This window comes from Myzus persicae, unplaced genomic scaffold, assembly GCF_001856785.1.
Source record: "Myzus persicae strain clone G006 unplaced genomic scaffold, MPER_G0061.0, whole genome shotgun sequence".
NCBI lineage: Eukaryota > Metazoa > Arthropoda > Insecta > Hemiptera > Aphididae > Myzus > Myzus persicae.
In genome coordinates, this window is record NW_019102577.1 from 187,791 (window position 1) to 214,258 (window position 26,468).

At 32.4% G+C, this 26,468-nt stretch overlaps 4 protein-coding genes across 8 annotated transcripts in view; 2 read left to right on the plus strand and 2 right to left on the minus strand.

Annotated features, from left to right (window-relative positions):
- The first annotated feature begins 1,202 nt into the window (after positions 1–1,202).
- Positions 1,203–8,362, plus strand: LOC111032613 (ras-related protein M-Ras-like). The gene is made up of 5 exons (XM_022313007.1): positions 1,203–1,221; positions 2,881–3,129; positions 6,229–6,382; positions 6,460–6,622; positions 7,797–8,362. Exons 1-5 carry the CDS (start codon positions 1,203–1,205, stop codon positions 7,875–7,877), a joined length of 666 nt encoding a protein of 221 aa, XP_022168699.1. The 3' UTR covers positions 7,878–8,362.
- On the minus strand, positions 8,257–10,820 carry LOC111032611 (INO80 complex subunit E-like). Its single transcript, XM_022313003.1, has 5 exons — positions 10,632–10,820; positions 10,424–10,543; positions 10,173–10,357; positions 8,878–9,010; positions 8,257–8,606 (listed from the first exon to the last, which is right to left on the minus strand). The coding sequence occupies exons 1-5, from the start codon at positions 10,632–10,634 to the stop codon at positions 8,376–8,378; spliced, it is 672 nt and encodes a 223-aa protein (XP_022168695.1). The 5' UTR covers positions 10,635–10,820; the 3' UTR covers positions 8,257–8,375.
- A 1,041-nt stretch (positions 10,821–11,861) lies between these two features.
- LOC111032610 (tRNA-specific adenosine deaminase 1) lies at positions 11,862–18,901 on the plus strand. Its single transcript, XM_022313002.1, has 6 exons — positions 11,862–12,284; positions 13,600–13,833; positions 14,164–14,646; positions 16,416–16,714; positions 17,554–17,833; positions 18,722–18,901. The coding sequence occupies exons 1-5, from the start codon at positions 12,282–12,284 to the stop codon at positions 17,825–17,827; spliced, it is 1,293 nt and encodes a 430-aa protein (XP_022168694.1). The 5' UTR covers positions 11,862–12,281; the 3' UTR covers positions 17,828–17,833; positions 18,722–18,901.
- Positions 18,902–19,325: 424 nt separating this feature from the next.
- Positions 19,326–26,468, minus strand: part of LOC111032597 (transcription factor AP-2-epsilon) — a 119,384-nt gene continuing 112,241 nt past the window's right edge. For all 5 annotated transcript variants that reach the window (XM_022312983.1, XM_022312981.1, XM_022312982.1 and 2 more), the window contains 3 exons: positions 22,146–22,290; positions 21,239–21,410; positions 19,326–20,741 (listed from right to left, as the gene is read on the minus strand). In XM_022312983.1, coding sequence (XP_022168675.1) covers positions 20,595–20,741; positions 21,239–21,410; positions 22,146–22,290 — 464 coding nt within the window. In that variant the 3' untranslated portion in view covers positions 19,326–20,594. The remainder of the gene's footprint in view (positions 20,742–21,238; positions 21,411–22,145; positions 22,291–26,468) is intronic.

Genomic DNA, 26,468 nt, shown 5'->3' on the forward strand with positions numbered 1-26,468 from the left:
TATAATTTATTAAATGTATCGAATCCTTTTATTTATTTATATACTTGAGTTTTTTACATTATAAGTAATAATTCATTGATCTTTCAATTCAATAAATTTACCGTTTATTCATAGTTTTTTAGTATAGTCATACATTTCAAAGGAAAAAGATTGTGTACTTTGTTTTGTCTTTTTTATCCATCTAAATTTATCTTTTGAAAGTTATATTGAATTTTTAGTTGTTTAGCAACAGTACATTTTCTCATTCTTTTTACTTTTTGATTAATATATGAAAGAAAAATAACTATTACCAAACCATGTTTTTTTAATATTGTTATACGATACTGTCAGTACTATACAAGGTAATTGAATACTAACTAAACAATAGACAATAATATATTTGACTACCATTATTAACTTTTACTTTGGATTTTATGCTTTAAATAGTAGAAATATTAGAAAACAAAAACTTTTTGGTTCAAAAACCAGATTGTAGGAAATAAATTAATATATTTTACTAATGTTCAAGTTTGCTAATAATTTACAAGACACTAGATAACTACAAATTCTTTACCTAAATTTACTAGTATAGGTGTTGAAAGAAAGTACATAAAACTCAATCGCTATTTAATTTAAAGTAGATATTATGCAGATGTAAAACCAAAAGAACATTAGATACCCATCAATTATTGGTAATAAAGAAACAAACAAATATTCGATTAGATAGAAATAATACTGTTTAAATTATAAACAAGAGTTCTATTGATTTCATTTATGATTTATCTGAATATAATCAGCTGGAAATAAAAAGTGTCAGACTGTGGTGTAGATTTTATCCTCATGATAAAATTACAAACTTTTTTTTCATTATTGTTAACATTATAATGGTAGCTTATATAAGAAGTAACCTTTATTTTAACCGTTTTCGCTTAAATTTATAGCACTTTGAATAAAAATAACTCACACAATGTAAACCATAAACAGAGTTTCTATATAAGTAATGGTAAGGTCCTACTTAAATTATCCTACGTCCGTAAACATAGTCATAATCATTACAGACAAGAGTCAAACGTATCTTCATAATGTAATATATTAACTAGCTTAATGATATTTTTGTTATTTTGGCAATATTTCAAAGTGGTAAAAAATAGAAAGAAGAGGGGCAATTTTGAGTTTCACATAATTTTTATTTAAGTAGGTGTACCTATATAGTCAACTATATAATGATATTTGCTGCCGATGGTATTTACTGCAAGTGAATAATTTACTGATGACAAAGCAATAATAATTGTAACAAATTGAAATATTAAAGAACATATTTTCTGTAGGTTTATATATTCATTTTTATCTATAACATTCTTATACTACATAATATAAGTGTACAAATTTTTATTAAGTTATTTACTGCAAGATATATAGCTTTTTAAAAAATTCAATGTTTCTGCTTCATTTTGACTAAAAATTATTCATTGATATCGATTAAAATTATAATAATGTATCACATTATAATACTTCAATTTCCTTGTTTAATGTTTCTGTGACCAACAATTATTATTTGACAGTTGGTACAGATTTTTATCAGATATAATTTTTGAAATTCTACAAAAGTTCCTATGTAAATTTGTAAGTATGTTTTTTGCTATGATATTTGGGTAACTCGAGAACGAGCTGTGGTATGACGTGTTTTACGTGTAATTTATATTTTGTATCAATTTCTGATCAGTACATAGATTTATTATATTAAAATTGATATATAAATTAATCTGGTCTTAAAAGTTTGTCTACGGATGTCAAACCCAAACGCCCATTAGTGGTAAGTACCATCGGGTGTCAAATGTCTATTTTCTATACATAGATATTAGATATTACAGCCAAATTCTATCAGAACCCTCTCATTCACCCTTAAAAAAGATAAAAAACCGCCATCGTGTTTTATTATAAAAATAAATAATAATCGAATTTTGTTTCAACTCGCACGTCCCGTTCATGTTAATAACTGATATAATTATTATCAATTATCGGTATCATTATTATTACTCTCACTAATTTATACATATTCTTATATATACAGAAATTAATGTTTGTTTGTTGGTTCTCTATAAGTTTAAAAACTACTAGACTGATTTCAATTATATTAATAGATTCTTTATAACTCGTTAGAAAAGGGTGGTAATTACTTATTTTTTCAAAATTTGAAATGAAAATGCGTATAAAAATAATTGTACTTATGTATATTGTATATCTTGAAAATTTTTAAACTGATATTAAAGAGGTCCTCGCATCACATTTTCAGGCTTTTTTATTAAGTAAAAACTGAAAAAATAATTTTCGACCATAATTTTTAAAAATATACAGAATATAAGCTATAAATAACTCAAAAATATTATTTTTTCTATTTACGGAAAATTTCAAATGTCTACGGTTATTAATTTTTAAGTTACACAAACAAATAAAATTTATATTATCAAATATTTTGTTGGTTTTTCGAAAACTACTGAGAATTTTTAATTTTGGCCTACACTCAGTCTAAAAAAATAAAAATTTAGTACAGTTGCACTTATTAGTTGTATGATTTGCATTAATGACTCTGGACATATTTTTTATGTTAAAACCAAGTCACGAAACATATGAAGATTAAAGGCGAATATCAGTCATTGAATTTACGTCGACGTTTAGGTATTCGTTGAATCTGTCTAACATAAAGAATATATCTAGAATTAAAAAGTTAAAAATCATCGTAATTGTGAATATTATTCAACTAAAGCAAAACGATAGAAAGATATTATTATATTAATTTTAGTCTTGGGGAAGTCGGATAATACAACTAGTTGCTTATTAGTTATACCACTTGTACATAAGTCATATTACCTATTAACATTATTCAAATTATTATTATTTTAGACAAACTGTCGTCGAGGTTCGCATACACGACCCAACAAGAGTTGACCCGCCATCGGCGCGCCATAACCCAGGCCCCCAACCATCCATTGCCTACGTATAAGCTGGTAGTGGTCGGTGACGGCGGTGTGGGTAAGAGCGCGATCACCATTCAATTTTTCCAGAAAATGTTTGTTGCCGATTACGATCCGACTATCGAGGACAGCTATATTCAACACACGTGCGTCGACGATGAATTTTGCGTGCTCGACGGTAAATAATTGTGAAAAATATAATAAGACAATGATAGCATGTATGTAATGTACACTAGTTCAAAAAAAAAAATTATTTATAAATCAACGACAGGAAGGTACTAACATAGTAATAAAATTACGTTTTGGTTTTATTGTGTTGTAATTAATTACAAAATCCGATATTTTGTTATTAATATCGTATTTTTATAGGCTTACAGTCGGTATAAGTAGTAGGTTGTAATTACTATCATAATGTGGAGTGTATTATTATATAATAACTACTATATTACTGTACTGAGATATGAGAATCGAACTTATTTATTAGGTTAAGGTAGGTAGTACATGGCATACACAAAAGTAGTTTATAATTTGTATCAAGTTATGCTTATGCGTATTATGCTATCTATGTATATAAATCAATATCTATGAATCATTGCCAATATGGCCTAGGGTATTTCACTATCTTCTCAAAATATATATAGGCATATCGATTACAGAAGCCTGTCAATTCCAGTAAAATGTATGAAAATAATAATAACGAGAGTATATACCTGTTTTATTTATGTCGTTCGTAATTATGTGCACATCGATTACTTTGTAATGAAATTGTATTGTTGATAAAAATGTGTCAAACTAACCGAGTACTAATATTTCATTATTTTTAATCCAACAATAATGTAACTGTAACAACGTAACTGTAACAACCCCGTGGTACAAGTTTTCAACGATAATGAAGTTATAATTTAGGTAGGTATCAATTATTAGTGTAACGAATAAAGACATATTCTTTCGGAAACCAACTATTAATTTTTTATTAGCTACAGAATAAAATAACACCGATATTCATTTGACAAATTGACAGTGTGAAAAAATAACACATTTATAAACTGGAAGCTCGCATATTATTAGTACTATTTATAAATGGTTCATCCCGAATCAAAAAAAAAATATTGAACAGAAAATTTTCTTAAATATATGATTGGATAAAATTTGAGTATACGCGAGAGCTTTCTTGTGGCACCAGAAGTGGAAAAGTAGTTTTCGTTCGTTTTGCTTACTATTTTTTAGTGTGGGGGGGGGGGTCATTTAGACACAAAATTATAGTGTTATTTACGATTTAGACTTAATTCCAATTATTACTCACCCCTAGCTAGCCGCAATCATTGATGATCTGCAAACGTCCGACGAAAAGTTTTAGGTACATCGCCATTATAACGTGCGGATAATGGGCGACCGAGCCACGCGAATGATACCGAATTTAAAAATGAAAAAAAAAATGCCAGCCACACATAGTGTGAAACGCTGTACTCGTTACTAAAACAAAACACAACCACGCGCACGCACACATTTTTATATTGTTTAAATCCCATTACATCACATACACGCGTATTATTATTATTATTATATTACCACTTCTATGTATATATATAATTTATATTTGTATTTAGGTGTTGCAGCCGCACCGCGTCTGTTAGGTCGATGGGTGTCTACAGCACGCATGTCACTAAAACGCATTAGCAATTATAGATACATCGTACATGACGTATAATAATACATGTACATAATATGAGTTATGACCGACTTAAACAAGTCGTCGAAGTACAATATAGGTCCCCGTGCAATAAAAAATACGCCGTGTGCGCGCGCCAACTGTACTTGGATAGTTGTTTTAGTATACGCTATACCATCAAATAATATATATATAACATATACTTACCTGTTGTTATTATTAGTCTTAACGTGCGCCGTGCGGGGGACCCATCAATGACTAAAATATAAGTAATAGGTATAAACATGTACAATATACTATTTTACGATATTTAGGTAGGTACTTATATATCGTATGTTATACTTAATATTGTAACAATAATACATTGTAGTATATTCTATGCTTGGTCGACTTACAAGATGCTCCGTAAGTTGTTCTTAAAGCAATTTTAAATGATCGAAAATACGCATAGGCTCAATTTGTTTTTGATACGCTTCCGAAAGTTTGTCATAATCTCGACAATTTGCAAATACAATAATAATAATAAAATCATATACAATTTTAAATGTTAATACCTACCTAAGACTACTTTAAAATACAAGCTATTGTTCATAATAAGTTGTTGTTACTGGTATCTATGATCTATTTAAAATGTTCGAATACAATTAATTTTTAAGGTACATTTCTTATGAAATAAAATAACGATATTTTCCTCTAACTATTTAAAAAATGTTAACCGTAGCGACTTGAAACTATTGGCCCGTTAATTATATTGTTATTTTCAAAATATTTTAATTAATTTTAAGTTTTAAGTTCTTTAATCCCTGAACCTATTTACAGTACTTACTTACGACGATATTTTAACTGTACCCATCCGTACAGTTACCTACTCATCAATGACGCTTGAAGTCAATTTAATACTATACGTGGCATAGTGGGTTTCTGTACTTTATTTTTTTGGAATAATTTTCCCAGTCTTAAAGGAAATAGCTGAAGCATTCTAGGAGCTTTCTACAGAAAAACTTGAAATCATTCTGGTTTGAGATTTGTTTATGTCAAGGCCAGTGACCATCTCTCGTCTCAGTTACTATTGATCATACAATTTTCGTATAAATCTTAAAATTTAAACGTATCATACAAATATTGTAATGTATCCTTGTTATTGTTTTCTGCGTTGAAATGTGGTATTTTTTACACTCATAGTTTAATAGTTACGAATAACAACAATTTAAAACTAATTATTTTAAAAGGTTCATAGAAATTGGTTGACTACCGACTAGTTACAAAATCACCCTGCATATTACCACAATATATTGTTGAACATTTAAATACCCACTACTTGATACATGCTTTCAAAGAGAAATGTGAAAATAAGAAATTATGGGTAATTAGATTTTTTCCATAAAAACTATAGTATCAAATAGCCAATAGGTATACTTACTCGAAACATTTTAGCATTTTAATTTATAAAAATCATAAAAACGTATGTACATAGTAGCCAGTGAGTCAGTATAGGTGTAGGACAATGTTGATAGATCCACATTCACCTCGAAGCCGCGTACGATCGCTTCTCATCTCGGTTGATTAACACTAATGTTTCATTAATGTTCATATTTGTTTTGTCCATAGTATTGGACACAGCCGGTCAAGAGGAGTTCAGCGCGATGCGAGAGCAGTACATGAGAAAAGGAGATGGATTCATGATTGTCTATTCGGTCACCGACCCGAACAGTTTCAAAAACGTTCCTAATTTTTTCACTCAGATACTTCGGGTCAAAGACAGGTGAGTGTATACAGTGGGACCGTGAATGGACGGCCATCAATGAATAGTAAAAACAAAAATATTATACCCTTTTCCAGAGACGAATATCCAATACTTCTGGTGGCCAACAAGGTGGACCTGGTGCACTTGCGCAAGATTAGCGAGAGCGAAGGTCGCGCGATGGCTGAAAGATTGAATTTGCCATACATGGAGACCAGCGCCAAAGATCCACCGCAAAATATTGACGGCGCTTTTCACGAGGTTTACACAATTACGTTATTATTATTATTATTTTATCATTACTTTTCGTGTCTTATAATATATATGTAGGAATTATTTTCATTATGAGCCTAACCCATTTTTTTAAGAACCGGGAGGGGGTAGTTATATTTATGTGCAAATAATTGAATTCAATCTAAAGTCTTACCATGGGCCATAGGTGCACCCTTCCCAATATGTACAACAATGTTGTCAAGAATGAATGGGTAATAATAAAATTGTCTGTTTTATGTCAAAAATGACGGACTAACTACCTGTGTAACAAATTGTATTACTAGCATTTTAAAATTATAACTTATAAGTGAATTAAAAATGACTGTCTTACATTTAGTGTAAGATAGATACAAGCATATGCTTGCATGGTGCCCAAGAATTTGAAGTGTGCCAAAGAAAATGAGCCTTAACAAACCTAACCTACTCCCCTCTCCCAATAAAAAAATTCAATGCAAAATATTAATTCATAAAAACTATTAGAATTCGTAGATTATTGACAAAAATCCCGAAAATTTGAAAAGGAAAAATATGCGATTCCATTTATTTTGTAGCTTATACAAAGCCCCAGAGGCCAGAATGAATAAAAGTCATAAAAATGGTCATAGGCAACGAGGTGTACCACAGTGCACCTAGTAAACCCTGTATGCACAGTGCTGCACGCCTATACTTAAAAGGTTCGGAACTTAGGAAGCAAATGAATAAAATAAAATTGTTTGTATAGTATCAAAGCAGTAAATAAATGTGAATTTACCTTCATGCTGAAACTAGTGTGGTAGTATGATCTAATTTTAAATGAAGTGCAGAATTTTTTTAAAACCGGTCTGTAGTATGAAATGTACATGAGTAAAATGATATTACATGTATACTTTAGGATATCAAATCTAATTGAACATTTTTTTTTGTTTTTCCTTATAGCAGAAAATATCTTACGATTACAATTTTTAACACAATCTGTTAATTCAAACTTAGCATATAATAATATACAAATAATTACAAACAGCATTATATTCTAAAACATAGTTTTGTAAATGTCAACCTTTAACAAACAGCAATCAATGGACACATTTTGTCTAAAAATTGTTCTCCTATATAGCTGTATAGAATTGACTAATATCAAACAGCTTGGTTTATATATTAATAACTGGTTATTTCTCCCCTACAGGTGGTGCGCATCATACGGAACCATCCTAAAGAATTATCTGAGGACCGTCGCCGTAGACGTCCTAAATGCTTAATCATGTAAACCACAATGTCTTGCCAACATCATATTATTGTGAAAGTGCCTGAAGAAATGAAAACAAATGTCAAATTTAGCATAAGTCAAAATAAAAATAATCCTAATTTATAACCAGCGATATTAGTATTTTAAGTCAATAATTTAAGATTATAATATTATTTGTGTACGAAATTGTACACAAATAAGATTGTAACACCAAGTCAAGTCTGAACACTATTTTGAAACCGTTTTGCAGATTTACATAATATACATAACAGTTCTTATGTATTAAATTACATTTTATGGTATAAGTTTAAGTAATGTCAGAACAATTTATACAGAGTATAAATAATTGTGATTTTACAATGGTCGACAGACTGAAAGTAAAACAACATTTTTCAAATGCTTTACATTTTAAAATTACATTTATTTTATACAACCTATATACACATGTTGTTACAGATGTAATGTACAATATTAAACATTAAAATATAAGTTCACAAAAAAATGAATTTTTTGGGTAAATTATTTTCCAATACTATCGACACTGATCATGTCCTCAGCAGTGTTGTTAGGTGATGTGTCTATGTCATACATACTGTTTGATTCACTCTTTACTGAAAAAGTGTCATTAAACATTTCTGTTTTTAAACTGTGTTGACCAAAATTGTTGCCTGACTTTGGTTCGCCCATTTTTTTACTGCTTTCAGCTGTTGACAATACACTGTTAGAATGAGGCTCATTCGATTGAAGTGGCTGAAAAATTATTTTTTTTATTTTACTTTACTCATAGTTTTCACAATAAATATTTTCAAAATATAAAGACTTGAATTAAATGTTCTAGGAAATAAGGAAATATAAAAACAGAAGTTAAATTCTAAAGATATATGGCGTAATATGTGTGAAGAAAAATATGAAAATGAAGATGTGGTAAGCTGGAAAGTTAATCAGTATCATGATAGACTTAGTTTCCATCTTTTCTGACAATAGCACAAGTTTTAAATTGCTAGTAAATAGAATGACTTACCATTGGTGCCGACTTTGAAGCTTTTGGAGTAGAAGGTTTTCGTTTTTTGGCTGGATTTGGAGTTGTCCTTTGGGGACTGATAGATTGTTTACTAGTTCCACCAGAAGAGTTGTTTGCCGGTGGATCTTTTCGCCTAAGTACATGTGAATAAATTAGAAACGTTCAAAGACATTGTTTTTACTTTATAAAATACTGATTTATTGAAAATGAATTGCAAATTTACGGCTCTAAATATTTATTTTATTTTTTGACTTTAAATTTACACAGCAACTTAATATAAAAGAAAAACCAATTTAACTTAATTTTAAATTTTTATAATTTAAGTAAGTAAGTATTTCGTTTTTATCTATATTGTTTTCATAATAACTGTAGAGCTTAATTTTATATACAAGAAGCTAATAACAAAAAAAGTAAGTATTTGAAGATTTTATTTTCAAGTTATAATTACTAAATAGGTCACTAAACATTGATTTGTTGTCTCTATACCAAATTTACATTTTTTTGGAACTAAAATTGAACTTTGGGTCAATGTTTGAGATTGTTTTAAACATCCTGGCAGTTCTTTCAAAATACCAAAAAAGGAAACGGTGTTTAAGTATACCTAACCCTTGAGCCTCATATTGGGCAGCTAATACTTTCAAGAAAATGTTAAAATCACTAAACATCAATAAGCTTATTATACAAAAATGCTATATATCATTCATTGTTTATCTTCACATCAAAAAATATGAATAAGGTATACAATTTATAAATGAGTAAATCTTTGTTATATTGTCGACTTTTTTCTATAATTTAATATTTAAACGCTGAAAATATTCAAATTCAAAAGTTATTTAAATATGCAAATTGCTCTAAAATTAAAAAAAAAAGTTGCTTCAACATAGATACTGACATAGAGCTCTAATTTATAAATTTCATATTGATTCATAAGGTTAACCACCAAACAACAGCGTTGGTCTGATGAAAATCAAATAGCTTATATTTTTTAAATATTTGATAGAAATAATTATGAGTAAGATTATTCTTTTTTTATAAAGTTTTATAAAAATCGATTTTCCTGTAATCTATTTCATTTGGAATCTAAAATGTATTTTATTATGTTTGTTTATAGTTGGGCGATAACTATAAGAATAAGAACGACTATTTACTCAAGTTCAGAAGTTGAGATATACATCTTGTACATGCATAGGTATCTAACATTCATCTGTACTCTTCAAAACATAAATATTGAGTGTATTATTAGACATTATTTTATACAACAGAACAGTATAGCGGAAGAAAAGTTGATTAGTTACTTCTTATTAGGTTCTGGTTTGATAGAATCGCCTTCGTCCGATGATTCAGTCAGTTCATCATCGCTACTACTGAGATCCACCATTTCATACTTTATTAGCCTATCTAGTAGAGCATTTTTATCTCGAGAAGCCCTCAGGAGTTTCCGTTGGGTGGTCTTCAGGGTCTGTTGAAAGATTTCATTTTCCTTAAATACAAAATTAAACAAATAAATAAATGTGTGAACAATGAGGTGATACTGTAAGGCACACACATAGACCAAAAGTCTCAATTTTCTTTTCATTTCTTTGTACTGTTCTTTGGCATTGGCCTCAGCCAAACTGTTCTCATCAAACGTTTCTTCGTTGGTGACCGTTTTTGGGCTCTCCGAACCCTACGCAACAACAACAAAAATAACATAAATACGAGGATGAACACAAAGTATTAAACATAACAAATTTAAAAAACATATACAACTTTACCATTTCAAAAACAATAATTAATAACTTAAATAAACATAAAGTATAAACAAATCGTTATCTGTGTGTTATCAACAGGTAATAATGGACTGGCATAAAAACAAATAAGAATTATTTCAGTGGATCTCAAATAGGTTTGTGATCACAAAAATAGTGAAATGAGGTCCAAGTAACCACGGGGGGGGGGGGGGGGTATTCTTGATGGAAGTTTGGAATAGCCGCTGTGTAATCGTGAACAAGCAATGAGCAAAGAATAGTGTTCTTTAAAGATGATACGTGTATCATGATTGCCATCTAACAATTTTTGCCTTAACTTAAAACCGCGGCAAATTTGAATCGACCAATCAGATATTAATTCAACAATAATAAAATAAATAAAATTAGTAATATAATAAATTGACATTCAACGTCATTAATCATTTGTATTTTGTATGTTATAGGTAATATAAACTTGATGAACTTTCTCATGATATATATTATGCTTATAACGTGTTTACTGTTTAGTTTATCAAATCGTATTAAATATTTAAATCAAAAATCGTGATAATGAAACTTAATAAATAGGTAATAATAATGTACAATGTACAATATTTGTAAATAACAAAATCTAAACAAGTACTGTCATTTACAGGCATGACACATCGAAAGTGGTGAGTAGGCTTGTACCACCATAATATGCTCCAAAGTTTTGAAAAAATATAACATTAATATTTCATGGATTGCATTACTATAATTATTATAGCCATGGTAAACCTGACAGTTTATTAAACTTTTCTACGTTCTGCGACAATAATAAATGCTATATAGTTGTCAGCTACGGTAATTATTTTGTTTATAAATACCTAGGGAAAATACCGTACGTCATACTAAGGATAATTACAGTATAATGTGATCAGTTGCTGCCGTTTTGCTTTGTATATGTTTGATACTGCCTGTTTGCTTGGTATCCCTTGTATATTTAAAAAAATACGTATAATATGTACTGTCACGTTTATTATAAAATCTATTGCAAATACGGCATTTTTGCTAAGGTGAACAAAAATACTCATTGAAATAACGAATATTTTCATATAATAAACTCATTTATCACATATTGTCACTTACTGCCTTTCGGCTAAGTATGGCAGTACAATTATTAAAATAGGTAAGTACACCACAATCATGACATCACCTAGTCCGTAGTTTAAAATTAAATCACCATGCGCGCTGGTAACAAGTACGTTCCCTCTTACCTACTTCCATAACACCAGACAATAGATATGACTACATGAGATATTTGAGCCTTGAGGTTCTTCGAAATTGTTTCGAAGCCAGTCCGTCTAAGTCCGCGCTTATTTCTACCGGAATATATGGATTCTGGATAGTAATAATACCACAAAATAATGATAAGAGTGATGGACATGTGCGATCAGCTTGACAGTTTATACTGTTTTTACTATAAATTATGTATTTAGTATAACTAGTTCGCTGTCCGATTTTCCGATGGCTGCCGTTCGCCACTAGAAAAATAAGACTTCAAAACGATAGCTGTTGCTTATGCTCTGGATTATCTTCACCTAAAGCCTGACTTGCGTTTCGACCTCTCGTGGACTGATCAATTTGACGAGTGTTTCGTTGCCAGCAGTCTGTTGTAGTCATCGTAGCAGTTCAGTAATGGTATGTATACTCAATAGTTAGGTGCCCTCCGATATCAAACTGTATGCCTTTGCACTAAAGCTCAATATGCAAAATCGATCCGGCAAAAGTTCTAAACGTTCCGAATTTTCAGTGGCGCGTCCTCGGTCTTTTTTCTGTGTGTGATAACGATAACGTTACCGCGCGAGCGTGTTATCAGTGTTTTGTTGTTAACATTCTTAAGCCGATAATCGATAGGCGCGTAAAATATTATTAATTATTGTTTATTATGAATATTTTATGATTCTAAATACTAATTTATATCATAATAGTATAATACCATATTATTATAGGAAGGTAGGTATATTAAATTCGGATGGTTGAACGTGTTCGAATTGTGCTATCTATGGACTATGCCAGCCGTTGTCGTTGTGTAATCAACAACTTTTGATCATGTATTCATATTAATTGCATAGATATTAAACATATTAGTTTAATATCAATGATTAATTGTCATGAAACCTCCTCTCTGGCTCACATCTCGCTTAAACATTTTAAATATCGTCAAAAGTAGAGAGTCTTAATAATATTATTAATGCTCTTTAGTAAAAACCATCGAGAATTCCCAAACTTTATACTTATCTTTAAATTATATAACACGGAATAATACTTTTTATAAATAATTTACACATCTTAACATGCTACCTGTTATAAATATGTGCACCATATTATACACAATTTATATTTTATACATTCGAAAACATAAGTTAACCTGCAATGATTTTTCTATATTATGTTTATAGTTACAAATTACAATATTACATACAACATATGTAAACTCAAATCTAGAATCACAATATTAAGGTTAAATTTTATTTAATAAACACTAATTGTCATTGAATAATTTATATTAATTTATATTATAGTGTAACTTCTATAGGTACTAACTTGTACGGAGGATATTGTTTGACGGGCTATAGAATATCCAAAAATAAATTTACGAAAAATATAGTCTAGGTACCTATATAGTCTAACTTTTTAGTCTATATATTATATCTGTTTTTAAAGTAAAATAATTTTGTTACACCTTGTATGTGTTTAACAAAACACTTATTGCGTCTATACAATCACTTACTTATCGGTACAACCTATATAATGTACTATAAGAACATGAGCTAACAAATCAAATTAATTTATTGATTTAGGTATCTGTTTTCATTATAGAATTTTAGAACTATAAAATTTTTTCAGTTTATTAGTATGCATAGTGTCTGTACACTGTACTATTTCTGAACAAATAATACGTAACAGTATATTATAATAATATGATATTATGATATGCGTTTTCGTTCCACAGCTGCCCGAAGACTTCGCTGACCGGATAGCCGGGCTGTGTCTGGAGAAATTCGATCGGCTGCCGGACAAGGGAAAACCGTTGTCTGGTAAACAGTGGACACTTTTATCAGGCGTCGTACAGGCTGAGAACGACTTGGGCTCGCTGAAAGTCGTCTCACTGGCCACCGGCACCAAGTGCATTGGTGCTAGTAAGCTATGCGGCAAAGGCACTGTGGTCAACGATAGTCATGCCGAGGTGAGTCGAAAAACGAAGACTGCTATTAATATGCATATGGCATAGGGTTAAACTCGGTGATGGATATATTATATAGCCCTCGCCAAAACTGTAGTTGATTTAAAATAACGAGTGTGAGCCGTGAGGTCCACCCCCTCCTAATATTATCAGAAAATTTATTGGTTTTTCAACTATTAGTATTTGTTTTTATGTATATACCCAATGTGGCACTATCGAGAGCCAAGTAAATCAATCATAGAAATGGTTGACCTCTAAAATCTTATCTTATGGGATCCTAAACTAACCACTATATAATATATAAAATATAATTGATGTACCCGAGGATTTCAGGTCTTGGCACGCAGAGCTTTGTTGCGTTATTTCATCCAAGAAATCGAAGCGGCTTGCAAAGACCGTTCGTCGATATTTGTGCTGAGGTCGGCGATTGCCGACGACGATTGCGGAACGAAAAACCATTCGGCTCGCCCATGCTCACTGACGTTGCGACCAGGCGTGACTTTCCACTTTTTCTCCAGTCACACGCCGTGTGGTGACGCTTCGATATTTCCGAAAACCGGGGGCAAAAGGGCGGACGTGCACGACGATGGCGTCGGACCGGAAGCAAAAAGACGCAAGACCGACAGCGACGATGACGACGACATACACCGGACCGGAGCTAAATGTCTGAGCGTAGAGACGAGGCAGGATCCTCGACTTCCGGGTGCGGCGTATCACGCGATCGGAGCTGTGCGGACCAAACCGGGACGAGGAGACCGGACGTTGTCCGTCTCGTGTAGCGACAAATTGCTGAGGTGGCACTCGTCGGGCGTACAGGTACAAATTTACTCTAAGTTATACGCCTATACAATGTAGGCAGTATACACACACAGTGGCAACGGAAAAGGACAACTTCTAGCTGCTATTTTATGGAGATGGTGAACCTTTTAAGCCACTTCTTACGCTAATATATTTAATGGTTGACCGTATAACCGCTTTAAAGTAATATATAATGTTTGTCAAAAAAATCGGTTTTTACATAAATTATTATAGTTACAAAATTATTTGTCACCCATAAGTTGGGCGCTTATTTGTGCTGACCTGAAATCAGCAATGTTAAGCCAACAACTATGGTTGTATAACTTTTGCATGTACCCACTGGAGGATTATTAAAAAATACTTTATTTTATAAATAATAAAGCTAAACAAAATGGGTATTGTAGACAATGATTGGATTTTAAATTATAAGACGTACCTGTACATTATAAATTAAAATGAATTCATAATTGTTGATAACGGTTAATTTCACTACCTAGCTATTATTTATCTATACATGTAAAATCCAAATACCACTGCTTAGATATTGATCGCTGTAACTCAAAAACTTCGTGACGTATGAACTTGAAATCTGAAATAGAAGTTCTCCTCATATTTTCACCGTGCATTAAGAAAGGATTTTAAAAAATGTTGCGTTTTAGTGGAGTAATTAACAATTATAATTATTCATCGCCAATAGTCAATACCTATTGTGCTGCACGGCACTGGCTCATGGGCCATGTAGGCCCGCGGGTTTCCCGCTACCTGCAACTTGTCCTTTTTGTCCGAGAAGTTTATCGATAAAAATAATCTCATGCATCGCGCGTACACCAATATACATATACAAATATTCATTTCATTTGCTCGCCGTACTACCAGCAGTTCGGACACGCGTGACATATTCCAACATCATAAATATTTACAATTATAATTGTATATATTATTTTATTATAATTGTTGTTATCCCGTTAGCATGGAGCTCATCGACGTTTGCGGTGTCATGGTTCCTCACCGTGCTTTGCCTGTGGAGGGAGACGGTTCGTGTTTTTTTGTATTTTCACTGTCCTATCACATGTATGGCATCTCTGTATAGCACTTAATGGTTCAGGTATATTTCAGAAGCAGCGTAAATTTCACAAGGTGTGGCATACGTGGTATAAAGGGACATGTGAGCATGATATTCGGTAATATTTCTGTAAATATTACCAGACGGCATCATGCCGTACAGTTTAAACCGTTGCCAGTTGTTAGAAACTTGCCCTCAATTGAGACGCATATATGCTATACATTGGCTTATATTTTGGCTACACATTAAAAAATGATATAATTTATACTTAAAAAGACTTTGCTTCCACAGTATTTTGCACCTAAAAGTAGTTTTTCTGGGCAACGCCGGGTAATTTAGCTAGTTCATAATATAGTCAAATTATAATCATTTTAAGTTTTAACATTAATAATTTCAGTACTCTAATCGTTTATTAGTGTTGGTAAATTTATTGTATGTTCATTTATTTGTTTTTTATTTTTATTTTATCAATTTTGAATTCTGGATATACCTAATCTTTATAAGTTTAAACCTGTCAATTTTTGAAAAAGTTTAAAAATAAATTTCAAATATTCACATTCCGTATGGTGAAAAAGAAAAACATCGAGCCCATAGCCTATAAAGTCTAAACCGTATTCTAAATAACCACTTCCCATTCTCTCTTCTTAATAGGAGTGATAACTTTTAATTTAAAAGTCGTCTTCGGCGAACCCTGATAATATAGTGCCTGGAAATTTCGTTTTAGGGAGGTTTGTTGTCGCTGCTCATCGAACCGGTGTACTTGTCGTCGCTGACTGTTGGCGGTGGTTGTCCTTACTCTGAGCCGGCTTTGCGCCGGGCCGTCATCGAACGAGCCAACTGCCCTGACGACGAAGACGCTCGATCGCCTTCGATTCCACCGCTCCGCCTGGCGCGTTCTGCTTTGGAATTCCAACATGCCAAACATCGCATGGCCGCTGACTGCAAGCCGTGTCCGTCCAGTGTGGTCTGGTGGGAAGATGATAGCGGTGGCGGAAGGGTAGGAGGCACGACCGTGTCAGGGGGGTGAGTGAAAACTGTATTATTTTTATAACCAGTAGGTACAATATATTGGCAAACATTTTGACTGTACTGTAAAACTATGTATAAGTATGTTCTTGCGCTATAGTTTTAAAATAATAATTTGTTTTTATTTTCAATATAGTTGTTAATACTTCAAACAATAAAATCAAATCATTATATATTTTTTAAATATTCCGTCAATTTTAAATACATTGAGATTTTAGATACTTTGATGAAACAAAAACCAAATTGTATCTTTTTTCATTAATTTATTTGCTGGCCGCATGTCTATATCATAAATTATATAATTTGTGTACCTAACAAAATGATTACCTAGATTTTGCATTTGTCCTAGAGAATGGGGCTAGTAGGACGTTTTAAACAAATACAAATCAATGATAATCTCCATAATAAAAACGTTACATAATAGGTACCTAAATATACTATATTATAATTTATAGGTATGTTTTAATTCATCACATTTAAAGCTATTCAAGCCTTCAACAATTATCTGCATAGGTGATTAAAAAACATACAATTTAGTGCTTTTTCGATTCACACTCAATCCACCCGACCTTATTAGTTTGAAAAAAATCCAAGTATCTATTCAATTATAATAGTATTCTATTGTGCTAGAGCAGCTTACAGATACGGTGTTTATAATACCTACACATTGCACGGTGATAGGCGATAGGTATACTCGAAAATGTCCAAAAATCAGATTTCGAATTAACGCTTATTAAAGTTCAGCCTATAATTTTAAATATTAATTCGATAATATATCATCAACAACGTCTGAACGTATAATGATAACTCTATATGGTTTCTCGGTTTCGTCGCAGTCGTCACGAAGTGTTGGTGAACGGCCGAAAACAGGGCGCGACGAAAAAGGCGGTGGACGGAAAGGCGACCGGTTCGTCGGCGCTGTGCAAAAAGTCGCTGTTCGACGCGTGTCGACATCTGTTGGCCGGTGACGGAGGAACCGCAGACGGCCGAGAAGTCACTTACGCGCAGGCCAAGTTGGACGCCACGTCGTACCGACGCCGATGGGCGGCCATCAGGCGCCGGTTGGGCTGCTGGACGGTGAAACCAGAAGCTCTTCAGGACTTCACGTGACGCTCGGTAATGCCACACAAATGTTCTTTGGCACCCTCAAATTTGATGAAATCAAACTTCCATCGCGCGGACGAGTGACGGCAGACAGCAATATTATATTATCGTATTATCAATTTATTTTTCTAGCATTAAATATGACGTTTGCTCGACATTCTCTTCCGTTATTTAAAAAAAAAATAAAAGATTAATTTTTAACGACCACACTATTGTCTTCTGTAGGTAGCGACCCGTTAATCTATTAAAAGGCTTTAAAATATTCTAATGTCTATGCGCGTGTGGGACGTTCACAGAAATAAAGGGTGTGTATTTTTTACGAATACATATAGTTTTTGAAAATTAAATGTAGAAAATGATACCAGACCAATTTTTTTTTCATTAAACCTAATATACTTTTTTTCTTATAATATAGACATTAGATGTATCTAATATTAAAAGTGTAATAAAAATAAAAATCACAGAATTAAATTTATACTGACTAACCAACCTTACCTAGTATTTGTAATAATTGATAACCGTAAGAAAGCACAAACATTACTTGAGATGTTTGTAACTATGAACACTCAAAACACCTCCCTGCGTACGTGTCTGGGCTATATTTATGTACATATAATCTTCAAATTGTAATTCCCATTTGAAGTTTAAAGTACTTTAAAAACCCAAAGTCATTGTTATATTATATCAGAGATGGTGAACCTTGTGACACGCTCACACTATATATTAGTGACACAAACGAATGTATAAAAGTTTGATTATATTAAAGTTTTTGAAAAAGAAATTGAAAGGTTATGGAACTAATTGACACGCAGAGGAAACAAAAACCAACCGAAATTTTTAATAGAAAACACAATTTGGAGTAAACAAGTAAACGTCCTCTTTTTGTTATTGTTTTTGAAGGATGTGCCACGTGCGCGATATGGATGGTGGACGATGGAAATATATAAGTCTGCCTATCGTGTTGACGATGTTCAGACAACAGCGGAATGGACACAACAATAAACACACCAACTTTTTAATAACATTTATAGTAATATTTTTGAGCATTGTAATGAAAAACTACACAATATAAATATGATACAATTGTTTGTTTTTGTTTTTTTTTTCGTTTTTATAAATATATTATGTACATTTATTATAGTCCCGTTATATTATAATACATATATAATATACTCGCGTGTTTGTCTATAATATATATATATATATATATGTAATATAATAATACTTACACGTGTATAAGAATAAAATTAAACTCGCTGTACAACAATTACTATAGTTAAAATTATTATTATTATTATTATTATTATTATTGTTTATTATCGTTGGGATGGTACGCAAATCGAAACTTAATATCACGAGATACCTTTGAACCATTATTACTATTATTATTATTATATCGTCATCATCATTAACACATATTACATAATATTATTAGGGACGTTTCTTATTATATATAATACAAATATCAAACCATTTTTGTTTCAAATTTATAATTTAAAAAAAGCGTCAAACAGTAAATAATATTTTCACTATAATAGGTACCTAAAAACATATAATACGTATTAAAACACAAAATATGATTCATCTCTGGTAAAATTAATATGTCCCCGATTCATAAACGAACACACCGACAATATCATTGAATCATTATGATAATAGCATAACATATAATATAATAACGAATATCGCTTCATGATCCTGAGCAAATAATAATAATAATATGGCAATGATATCGTGGGACGAGTCAATTCTACTACGAACTAAATTTGATTTTTTCTAATTTAACGTTTCATTTTGATTCTTTGTCTTGATGACGTCACAATCATAATATATTTTGTCGTGTAACGTTCTTGCGTACAAGATAATAATAATAATAATAATAATAAATAATTAAGAAATTAATTAAAAATAAAACACAAGTCGCGACGACGACACAAATTATAATATACAATAATCATTAATTATATATGTTTTGATATTAATTATAATATTTTCTTATCAACGAATCGAGAGGGTTTCGCGGTAATTATACGGATGGCACATGAAGGGGCGGGAAATCATTCTAGATTTGTACAAGTTTCGAAAACGTAAAAAATATAATCTAAAAACGAGAATAAATAAATAAAAATTAAAAAAACACGCACTTACGCACATACGCGCGCATAAGTCCTAATGCGTAAACTATGCATGTAAATAAAAATAATAATAATAAAAAAAAAAAATTCCGATTGTCCGAAAAAAATATAATATATATTATAATACATCATCGTATTATTTACAAGTACCGTTATATTATATCGCACAATACAATATTCTAATAAAACTTATACTGCACATCGTAATATCACTATATAATAATAATAATAATATTAATATACAACATTGTAAATTTGTCAATTTTTTTGTTATTATTTTTTTTATATTTTTTGCTTAAATATTATTTAAAACAGTCGAGCGCGCGCCGACGAAAAAAAGTAGTTTTAGATCTCTCGTATCGAGCACGGGATGAGAAAATAAAACAGAAAACTTAAAAATCACGGCGGCGGCGGAAGACCGATATTAATTATTGTACATAATAATATTATTATTATTATTATTATTTTTTTTATAATTAATACGCTGTGCGCGCGATCGCCGTCGATCACTGACAGCGATCGTCGCGGTTGCCGCCGTACGAGTGTTGCGGCTGCAGCCTAGTCTGGTGGTTCGGTGGTTGCGGCTGGTGCTGTTGCGGGCCGCCGGCAGGTTCGCGATGCGCCCGCCTCGACCAGGCTCACTTCTTCAGCTCCAGTCCGACCAAGTCTTTGGGCTTCTGGTCCTGTTGCTGCAGCTGGTTGTTCTGTTGCTGTTGCTGAGACGACAGACTGTTGCCGGACGGGTACACCTTGTCCAAGTGCTTCAACGATTCTGAGAGGAAGTTCTGCGGAAACGACGAGAAAAAGTATGAATAAACGTGGTCGTGTAGGCTCGTGATGTAATGCGTTAAGGGCAGTGATTCTCGACTGCAGGGGCGCAGCGCAAACTTGTGCTGGAGGTGTCACGAAGTTTTGAAAAGCATATGTATAGAGTAGAAGATTTGTCTATAAATATCTGCGTACATTTACCTTAAGCTTTACCTTTTTATTTTATAATTTTCGAAGTGTGACGGGAATTAATTTACAATATTATTAAACGCTATATATATTCGATATTATTACTGTAGGGTGTCCGAAACTTTTCAAAAACATACAAGGGTGCCAAACTCTGCCAGGTTGAGAATCACCGAGTGAAAAAGACGATACGAACGTAGACGACAAAAAGTCTATATATTATTATAAAGAAAATAATGACTGGCTTGTATGGACAATGGGGAGACAAGGCCCTTCGGGATGGTCTAATTAACTATAATAATAACGTTAAAATGTAATAAAAAGTTACCTGTATTGCCGTTAGTGCGGCTACGATCGCGGGACTGCCGAATCCGTGCGATATGAGCGAAAAGTGTGTGAGCGGGCGCTGTATGATAGGGTCGAGAATGTGCTGCGGCCTGGTGTTGCACAGCGGCGAACGGTCTTGGTTGAGCAGGTCCATCAGCTCTTTGGTCACTTGTCTGCGAAAAAAAATAAAAACATATTATTATGCATTTCCGATCGGCGTATATTATTATAGTATATAACTATATAGGTATTTATAACATACACAGTGTGCGCAAAAATTAATAGAAATTACATTTTGCACAGTGTTCGATTTTTATTTTTACAGACTTAGAACCACTGCCCCATTAGGCGCCTTCACTTTTGAAATTTGAAATTTTGGTCTGTTTAGTACTATTATAGCTAAATATAAAATATTACCTAAATGTTGTTTTCATAATATTATATCGTGTCTGGTGATAAACATTAACAATAAGAGAATTGAAAATGAATTCGAAAAAAGTCCTACCTCGAGGGAATTGTTGTACATAATATTATTGAAATGACAAAACTAAAAAATATTCGACTAAAATAATAATAGTACATTTTTGTGGATTTACAACTTTTATTGTTTCAAAAATCAAAATTGAAAGTATTATAGAAACGTTTCTAAAAAACCTATATACCCATTAGTCTTTGGAACGGAATGTTATCGTTATCACCGAATTTTTGGCTTCCTTCTTTGGCTGTTATGTATATTTTGCAGATTCACGAGGTTATACAGTTCTTATCACAGTAGGTACCTAATTCAATGATTTGAGAATTTTGCTTCCAATTATTGATTGTAACGGATTTCTTACGATAGGTGGTCAAAAAACGGCGATGAATTAAATACTATTAATTAAATGAATTGGATTGGTATAGGTACTCACTTTGTGGCATGTATAAGCTCTTTTCTTCGGTACGACTCTGTCGGATCACTCGTGTGTGGCCTGCTCAAGTATTCCGCCACTTGTCGTGCTGGGAATTCTGTTTCACATACGTACCCAAAGTCTCTGGCCAAATGTATCGCTTCGCCTGCAAAGTTTCAAATTAGGTTATTAACAACAACATAAAATAATTTATTTAAAAACTATTAAACATCTCATTATATTATAGGTATTTATAGATTTTCGGTATCTATAAGCTATATCAGGGGTCACCGAGTTTCCATGATCGACTGCAGTGATCTGTCTTGAAACTCATCAAAATGTCCGCTTTTTTAATTTAATAAAAATATGAAGAATATAATTTGATAAATGGCATTAATGGGAAATGTTATTTCTAACGAGTTATTTATTATAAGTCATTTAGTTTTTTAAGTCATTTTTTTATTGTTATCACAGCGTCGCCTGTTAATTGACTTTTAAAATCATATTATAGAATTAATTTTCCAAAAAGCTGGTTTACGTTGAACCATACACATTTGTAAAGGTGATTGTAATAATAATATTGTACAATCATATCGCAAAAAAAAAATAATGTTTTCGTTAACGACGCACATTACAGTATACATATATACTGATTTAATCGATGTTCAGCGTTTATCGAAACCCGATCGATGTTGGGGCAGCAAGTATCCGCATCTCTTAGCCACCTTCATAATGTTTACCATGGTGGTATGTGCACACCACATAGAAGACTATATTATTTATTTTATATATATAAAGCTTAAACATTGCACATGTTATGTAGGTAGTTCGTTAACCAAGAAAAATACCACCGCGGACCAAAACAATTTGCCAAGAAGTCACTTTCACTCGTCCTCCGCCTTCTATTTTGATTGCCAATTTCGCGGGGAACAATGAAGTCAAAAAACAAAGTCACAATTATGACTATATATATTGAAAAATGTAATTACGAAAAATACACATTTTTTGGATGATAATAATTTTATACCTTTGCTTGCCTAGAGAAAAAAAAAGAGGTGCAGGAAAATTACAACCGCGTAAGAGAATAATTATAATCGCCGAGAAACAGGAACAATTATTAATGCGATTTTCTCGTAATGGCGTGAGATGTATTGCAGTCAAGGCAAACGATTAACAAATGACAAATTCAATTCGCTTCCTTCCACGGACGGAATGAATTATGCAAATATTGTCAATCCTCCCCATTCGTCTCAACTGTTAATAATATAGTTGAAGTTTTTACATTTGTAACCACCGGGTGAAATACGTCATAGGCGATCGGACCTTAAATCCTCATATCTGTGCCCGGTGGCAAGGTTCACTAAATTAAAATTTATCAGCAAAACTAATAAATAATAACTGCATTATAATTTATAAGTGTGGTACTCATTAATAAACTTTATAATGAAACACAGTTATATGCCCTTGCAGACCTTTATTGCACGATACATCCCGAAAACGCTCCTACTGTAGGTACCGCATGTCGTATATGTTATTAATGATTATAATTGTTAATTTGATAAATCCAATTAGTAGGTAGATATGTGTATTGCATATAATAACCTGTTAGTGTTACATTTCTTTACATTTATCATATTGCCATTCCATTGGATATTACGAAAAAGAACTATAGGCGAAGTGATAAAATATAAATTTAGGTTTTTAAGCTAACTAACAATTTTAGTTAGGTAGATACTACCTATACTAGGTAACTGGTTATCATCTTAAAAGCTGTATTATCACATTTAACAGTAACATATTATGTACCTTACTATAATACTGCAGCTCACGATGCGACGAAATATTTTTATTTTATTTTAAAAGACCACGATCACACGCATGACTAAGTTGGGTGATCTATATTTTGTGTCGTAAAATACTTAATAAGAGGTAAATTTTTATCTCAACGACTTTTTGCACCGAAATCTGCAGGTGTCTACTGCCTACTTACGCGTGATTTCGTACACAAACTTTATAATAATTGACCTCATTATACAGATGCAGTGCCTCCGTGTAATATATATTTAAATATACCTAATCATAACGTAGGTACAATATATAGCGACGGAAAAAGTTCGAATCATCGTATAATATTATGTTTTCGTCGTCACACAATTAAGATGATATATATAATATTAATATTATTTTGTTGTCCGGCGTGGCGGCGCCAGTGTTCGGTCGGCGGCGGCGGCGGTCGACTTCAATATACAACGTGAGGAGAGCTCGACGTGTATTATAATATACACACAGAACAGAAGAGAGAGAGAGAGAGAGACAGACAGACAGACAGAGTGAGACAGAGAGGGAGGGAGAGATTACACACACACACACTCAATCGGCCATCGAAAATTGGTTTTCTTCTATTGTTGGGCACCGGTAGCATTATCTTGGAGGTACTAAGACGCGTTCACGACGGGCGCCGCTAATTATTACTACATGGTGGAGAGAAAAAAAAACGAATAAATGAAAAAAAAACTATACACATGTACCTATATACCTGGCTACCTATACCACACGAAGAAAAGGCGGACAGACTTAAATAGAAACATATATACGAGCGCACACACACACACACTCGCTCGCTCGCAATGCCCCTCTTACACATATATATGTATATTGCATGTTACACGTATATATATACTATCTAATATATAATATACTCGATCGACACCTGTATATGATAATGTATACATATAAATATATATATATTATATATGTATAAATATTATCTACTATATTATGTACGATTAATCGTCCGAGACGACGGAGCGGGTTATTATATCAATAATATTATATTATAACGTAGATAAAAGGGATACCTACGCGACGACGACAAACGACCGAGCCACTCTATAATACAGATGATCCCGAGCGCCTTTTGTATATATTATTACATAATAATAATAATAATTTGATGTACATAATATTTATACGTCGACGACACCGTCCGTCACCTCGCCTGAGGGTCAATCTCGTCGTGTTTGTATATTTTACACTATTATCGAGTGTTTTTTTTTTGCACAAACAGCGATTGATTATACCTATACGGCTGTATACTGTAGTGGTCTCTGGTCTACCGTAATCGCATTGTTTGTACAAATCGGCGGTTACTACCGCTGCATTAATTCGGTGCATTCGACACTGAGTCATCAAAACTGTCGAGATTTCAAAACCGGGGATTCCGATAAATTTCTAAATAATATACGGCAGGGGTGGCCATAAATTCGAACGCGGACAATTTCAAAGTCAATCATGTTAGAATTTATTTTTAGGGACACGCGTACGAAAATTAATCGAGGTTGTAGTAAACAAATTGTCAATGAGTTTTATCTGTATGATTAAAAAAATTTTCTATGAAAGTCGATCCTTAATGGTGAAGTATATTTTTAGTAGATCGTGACCAAAAAAAGTTTGGCCACCCCTGATATACCTACGCGATTACACACCGATTTCGGAACGAAAAATGTATACGATCGATCGTGCATAATTTCCTCCGCCGGTCGCAACGCCGAATAACAATTATTATCGTGTTATTTCCGACTAGCAGACAGCGGTTTACGATCTCGAAAAATCCGTCCGTTTTATTATGCGATTATTGAGACGTTTGCGTTTGGCGATAAAACGGTTCACCCGCAGTATCCGGCGCGAACCCTACCAACTCCCGAGCATATTGTATATGTATATACATAATGTATAAATGACGTCGCGATTGCAAATCTAAAAAGTGGAGATTGCCAAAGTCGATTTGTCGGATCGAAGAGGAAACCGCGAACCGTGTGCAATATAACTGTATTATAATATCATCATGAAAAAGTCGGTTTTCGATTTGAAGATAGACGAAGAGAATATGCAGCTATTATAGGTAGTATTGTATACAGTCATATAAAGCCATTATTTAAATGAGTTTGCATGTTTTTCTGGTCGTTCTACGACGATACTATGGTACACACAATGCTATACGTACATTATTGGATAATGGATGTGATTAAAAATATTACCTGTGTTATACGTAGTACAAGTTTAGGTATGTTATTTTGTTGCATATTTTGTCAATTTTCAGATTACATGGTACCCAAGTATGTATAATTCTATACAGTGTTTCATATGTAGCAAAGACTAAACTCATACGAGTTATAAGTTATAATATTTACCTGTAATAAGTTTACCTACATTTAATTTTTTCGTTTATTGACAGCTTATTTGTACAGCTACTTTTACAATATTTTCACTCTTTATCCATGTCGTATAATTCACATTTTTGCGACTACTTTAGCTACAACGTTTGAGTGCAAGACCGTAGCCGGG